The 6,046-nt window shown below is 38.9% G+C and overlaps 2 protein-coding genes across 2 annotated transcripts; both read right to left on the reverse strand.

Annotated features, from left to right (window-relative positions):
* Positions 1-410: 410 nt before the first annotated feature.
* Positions 411-4,657, reverse strand: LOC132181314 (G-type lectin S-receptor-like serine/threonine-protein kinase At4g03230; the record flags this gene model as incomplete). The annotated part of the gene is given in 14 exon segments (XM_088516686.1): positions 411-698; positions 782-932; positions 1,037-1,274; positions 1,404-1,445; positions 1,448-1,610; positions 1,696-1,820; positions 1,823-1,867; positions 2,034-2,159; positions 2,631-2,652; positions 2,654-3,031; positions 3,034-3,119; positions 3,420-3,786; positions 3,789-3,904; positions 3,907-4,657. Coding segments are annotated over 14 exon segments (2,898 nt in total), but the record flags the coding sequence as incomplete, so codon positions are not given.
* A 369-nt stretch (positions 4,658-5,026) lies between these two features.
* Positions 5,027-5,752, reverse strand: LOC132184926 (STS14 protein). Its single transcript, XM_059598716.2, has one exon. The coding sequence runs from the start codon at positions 5,711-5,713 to the stop codon at positions 5,180-5,182; it is 534 nt and encodes a 177-aa protein (XP_059454699.2). The 5' UTR covers positions 5,714-5,752; the 3' UTR covers positions 5,027-5,179.
* Between the last annotated feature and the right edge of the window lie 294 nt (positions 5,753-6,046).

Here is a 6,046-nt window from a genome sequence, read left to right on the forward strand (position 1 = left end):
AGAAAAAAGATTCTTAAAGCCCATGTTTCCAGGCTTGCTCTTGGTTGTACTATTTATTATATTTGGCGTAATAGAAATGAGTTGAAGAATGGCAGCCATCCTATTCTTCTGCAAAGTGATATAGTTGATATCAAAAGCTGTAAAGTTATAGTTTATATAAAAAGCTGCTCATTTTAAAAAAAAAAAAAGGAAAAAAAAAAAAAAATCTTATTCTCAGGGTAACTGTAAGCAAATGAATGATAAACCCGCGGTCCAAAATAGTACATGAGATTTTTCCGGTAATCACCATATCTACAAGCAACTTGGTTTCTCTACGCGAGTTGATATCAAATGTTTGGTCCAATAGAACCTTTGCAAGTGTAGTAAAGGATAAACTCACGAGAAGTTGCGTTGGTATCATACATTATCGATCATCTTCCTCCTATACTGTAGGTTAATTCCGGTTCACTAGAAGAACTAGCTCTGATAGGATAGCCTCTCCATGGAACAAATGTTGGCTGTTTTGGAGTTGGAACTGTTGCAGCTTCACTATCAAACATGACAACAACATTTGACATGGTGGGGCGATCATTTGCGTCTTCTTGTACGCATAAGAGTGCAACATTTACACACTTCACAAATTGATCTGCATTGCAAACTTCATGTAGAGCCGAGTCCATTAAATCCAACACATAGTTTTCTACCCACAATCTCCATGCCTGGAACAATTACAAAATCAGAATTGGAATGAAGCATAAATTAGCCGAAATAATAGTGATTATAACAAATTAGACACACTTACATAAGCTATAAGGCTCATAACAACTTTTGACTGATAAAATCCTGTATTCTTTTTTCCACTTATTATTCCAAGTAGAACTACACCAAAACTAAAAACATCGGATTTAACTGAGAAAATTCCATGTAATACGTACTCCGGAGACATATAGTCACTGCATTCCAACATTTATTAGTGGATAAGGTAGATACTTGTATATTCTTTTTGTAAACAGAGTTGGGGAATTGAAAATTGTGTTACAGTGTACTGTAAACTTACTGAGTTTCAACTACTCTAGCTGTGTTAGCCTCAGTTTCTTTGCCTTCAATCATCCTTGCCAAGCCAAAGTCGGATATTTTGGGGTTCATCTCCTCGTCTAAAAGAATGTTACTGGTTTTCAAATCTCTATGGATGATCCTCAATCTGGAGTTATGATGAAGTTAAACAAGCCCACGAGCTATTCCCAAAATGATGTTGACACGCATTTCCCAATCCAAACACATTCTCACCTTTTGATCTTGCAAGTTTTCCATTTTCCATTTAATGAACAATTTCCGCAACATTAACAAATCAGCTATTACTCAAACAAGAAATATATAATCTATCAAGCATTGCAAGAGATTAGGAATTTAGTTTAGAGGCCAACCAAATATAAATGAGTCTAAGTTTTTGTTGGGCATGTACTCTAGAGTAAAATCTTTTCATCTCCTCTTATGCAATATCCCTGAAGCCTAACAAGATTTCTATGTTGAAGTATTGCAATCAACACCACCTCATTTTTAAATTCTTGTAAGCCTTGTTGTGAGACACATGAGAGCCTCTTTAAAGCAATTTGTTGACCTGAAAATGTGCCCTAAGACACCATACTCACAATATTACTACTAACCATAAACTAGTTTGCATGAAGATTAAATAGCAATTAATGTTGTTGAAATCACCTTGTAAACTGGCCCATAGCCCCCCTCTCCAACCCTGTTTGCATCTGAGAAACTGTTTGTAGCTATGAGAATGCTTTCCAAATCAAAAAATAGTACATCTATGTCTTTCTTATCTTCTTCTGTGAATGTTTTTCACTATCTAATGCACGAAGTGCTCGCTTTCTTTGATTTTCTGAGTTCAAAAGAAAACCATATATATATATATATATATATATATATTCAATTGCACGTACATGATAATTAATTACATAAAATAGTTAAAAAGTGGCTTTTATTTTGATTGAAATGGAAATATGACAGATTGTGCAAGGTAGAGTGCATTTTGGCAAATAAGTTACCTTGTCTTTGGGCGATCTTTCTTTTCCACAAACATATACAAACAATTGCGCTTGTGAGAACAAATACTAGTACTATTAGAGGCATTATAACAATCAGAGTCAACGACATCGTTCCTTTGGAAGGTTCTACAAAAAAGAAAGAGGACTACTCTCACATTAAAATTTAAAATATGAAAGGACTCCCCATCGTAATTTTTTCAACTGTGAACAATCTCTACTTAGATTCAAAATGATAAGTCAAATTCCACTATTATATTGTGGAATTCATTAATTGTTGCAATTATAAGGTCTATTGTTACTACAAGGTAAGCATGATATTGCTAAAGAGGATATGAAAGTTCTACCAAAAACCTCCCAATTTCTAACGTACTGTTAGAAGTGATTATAATTTATACATAACTGGAAAGAAAACTTTTAGAATGCTTATAAAATGCAATGGAGAAAGAGGCCTAGGTTTGATTATCAAACTGATCTAACAACAACAATAGTATATATATATATATATATATATATATATATATATATATAGGGCATAATCCTAGGTCCGTCTTAGTGGTCTAATTTTGTCGAGGCACAAGAAATATATAGCATCCTGACCTTTAGAACAATTTAAATTTGAACCATGCATCCCACTGGAAGTTCCCAGTGCAAAGGCACCTCTTCTCTCCATGATCTCTTGTTAAATTGCAAGTTGAATTTGGCCAGTCCTTGCAGTCTATGGATGAATTATAGCTTGGCTCCAGCGGTGGCTTCCAACTAATCTCTATTTCATCTTTACCTTTAGAACTATAGTTGTCAGAATTAACGGTCGCATTAAATAGGAATGACTTATTGAGCTGCATAAATCCTGTTGAATTTGTATAATTTCCTGCATATTTGACTTGGATGACAACTTTTCGTGTACTTGGATCAATACTTGCGACTCGATAGGTGCCATTGGCCGTGTTGAAGCTAACTTAGCCTGTGGAACTGTTGCAGTAGAAACTGAAGTACATGGGGTGATGGGGTCACCACAATTTGTTCCAGTGCTCAGCGGATAGGGGATCAGGTTTGTGCCTCAAGGCTCACAATTCCTTGGAGTTGATTCTGCAAAGATATTTTAAAGTCTGAAATAGGAACTAAAAATTGACATGTAAAATACTACTCTAAATGAACCCTGACAGCCCAAGGGTGAAATTAATAGTGAAGCATAAAAAGAAAGATCAGCTAGTGCTATAATTTTAAAATGCCATACCAGCAGAGTTGCTTTCTCACTTCATTTTTAACATCTATGATGATTTTTTTAATTTAAACAAAAGTAAGTTAGCTAGATCAGTTTCTATGGATGTAATTCAGCTACCGAATCAATATATCCCAGCTATTCCAATGTGTAAAAAGATCGAGTACCTATAACAGATTTTGCCACGCGGACAGAGAGGTTAAGACCGTTTGTGTACTCCACTTGGAGATCACTTCAATCCGGAAACCAAATATTGCAGGCAAGAAAAAAAGAATCGTAGTTTGTCTGTATTAAATCTAAATAACCATATGAATAAGCTCGGCATTGACTGTTGGTCAGACACTTCTTTCTGCAATATGTTTCATTGCCTATGGAATCTAAAGAAAGCTCTGGCTTGCTCACTTGCATCATCTTTAAGCTCAAGAACATGTCGCTCTTGTCCAATGATGTTGAATTTCTGGTGCACCCATCCGAGAAATCTCTCGAATTCCAATTCCACGGGTTAGTAGGATGGAACCCGGGCAAACATTTGCATCGATTGGGCTATTGTTAATATTGCAGCTGCCGAAATTCCCACAAAAATTGTAAATACTACAATATTTGTCGTCCGGCTTTCTCCAAATCGAAGACCAATTTCCCTGGTCCACACCCCGACACCCGAGCTCCGATAGTACTGTAATTCCCCCGTATAATTCATCACCAACCTTTCGTAACTATAATTCCCGATATTGCTCCAATTTGATAACAAGCTTACAATGCCAATGGGCGCGTCATCTGGGCTGCTTCCTATCCAGCTACTTTTCCAATAATCGCGTTCTTGCTTTTCTGAGATAACGTAGTTGCTCTCTGCTTGATCTTGCTTAAACGTGAACTGCCCCTGTCCCGGGTCACCATCGCGTTTCCATGAAGTCAATGACGGGAATTCATCTATGTTCATACCTGGAAGAAATGTATCAGTCGTTGGATTTTGAAAGCTCTCCCAGTGACTCGTCACCCACTGGTCATCATCATCATCATCGCTAAAGATCAGGTTTCCAGAATCCATGAGCTTCACAGTCCGATTTGTAGACGAGGAATCAAGAGACACAGACAAATAATCTTCTTTTCTAGTGGTATCCGATATCTTGAGGATGCCATGTTCTGTGATTCCAAAAATTCCGATGGAACCGCTAAGTAGTGGCTAGTCACGGTTGGCAACCCACACAACTGTTTGTTGATCCGGTTTGTACCAAATCCCAACGAACGTTTTGTGGCTAGAGCTTCTGATAGGGGTAAAGAAACCCAGTTCAAACCTTCCTCCACTGGAGACAAGGGTTTCTCCATTGTCAGTAATCCACTCGCCCTGCTTCAGAGTATCTGTGGCATAGCAATAATCCACACGACAGGAAAACAACAAGAGTATGTACAAGAAGACTCTCTCTCTCTCTCTCTCTCTCTATATATATATATATATATATATATATATATTGCTTGCATGACTAGTAAGTGGGCATGTGATGGAGCAGTCGTCCGTGTCATAACATCTACTGGTAACCAGTGGCCCTCCTGGGTTCATAACAATCATCTTACTCATTTGAGCAATTTTCTGGCTTCCAGCAACCACGTGATCACAAATGCTCTTGAGGGTTATTTTCTGGATTCAATTATTATCATCTGCCCGTGTCCCACCTACCAGTCTAGCTACTTTAGATCATATTTGTCGGTGAGTCTTTGATTTTGAAAGTTTTACAGTTTATCCAACATCTTCAAATCCCATTCGCTGAAGAAATAAAACTGTAAAAAAGATCTCTGCTCTATTTTTGTACCTCAAAAAATTTATTTTACATTAAGCTGCCATCAAAACTTCCATAACCAGGTATATAAGCTTTAAAATCAGATCCTGCTATAGTGCTATTACAAAGAAGAGAAAGCTCGATCATTAACTTCTCTAGTACGGACTCTCCCCAACAGTATTCCCAGGAGGATCATAGAAACATATGGTTAGACTGGCGCTCTCCTTCACACATGTTGCTTGAGCACACCCCAACTCCAGAGATTTCCTCCACACGACCTGAGTATACACCCCGCACGTGTGGTTCGGCAGGCACGAGTTGTCGGTGTGGTTGTAGTACTCTTTCTCTTTCACCCATGCATCGACTACCGTGCGTGGCGTCACGGCGCCGCTTGCCCACAGCTGGTTTCCACCGTACTTGCTATTGCTCACGTTGGCAAACTTGCAGCCCATTTTGTCTCTTTGGTACCGGACTAGTCGGCTCGTGCCATTGGCTAGCCCCTCGCTCCATTTGAGTGGGCCAACCCCAACGGCTGCCCTTGCTTGGTTGTGTCCGTCGAGGAACTCCCGGGCTGCGGCTGACAATGGCGCCGGAAGGTTGGGGGTGGGGCTAGCTGAAGGCGGAGTCCCTTGCGCTGAGATGTGAGGCATGGCTAGAGCCATGATGAGTAGAAGGAAGGCGTAGGCCATTTTTCTATCTAATGTGCTATGACCGATGGCGCAAGTGGGGAGCTGTAATTATTTATAGATAGGCTAATTAAATTGGGTGGGTGGATAGGTCGTGAAAAATGAAAATCTTCCTAGTTTGTCCATATGTTTAAGGGAATTCATTATTGGGATGAAAGGGTAGTGTTGTCATTTCATGTTTCTGAATGGAGAGGCCACATATTATATGCGGTAAAGGGTATTAAGGGTTTTTTAGTGTAGGATAGAAGTGTGCTTCTCGAGGCAAGGTGGCAGAGGTAATGTGGAAAATGGTAAATAGCTGGAGAGCATTGGAGTCAAGAATCTTCTAGAATAGTC

This window comes from Corylus avellana, chromosome 5, assembly GCF_965113065.1.
Source record: "Corylus avellana chromosome 5, dhCorAvel1.hap1.2, whole genome shotgun sequence".
Taxonomy (NCBI): Eukaryota; Viridiplantae; Streptophyta; class Magnoliopsida; order Fagales; family Betulaceae; genus Corylus; species Corylus avellana.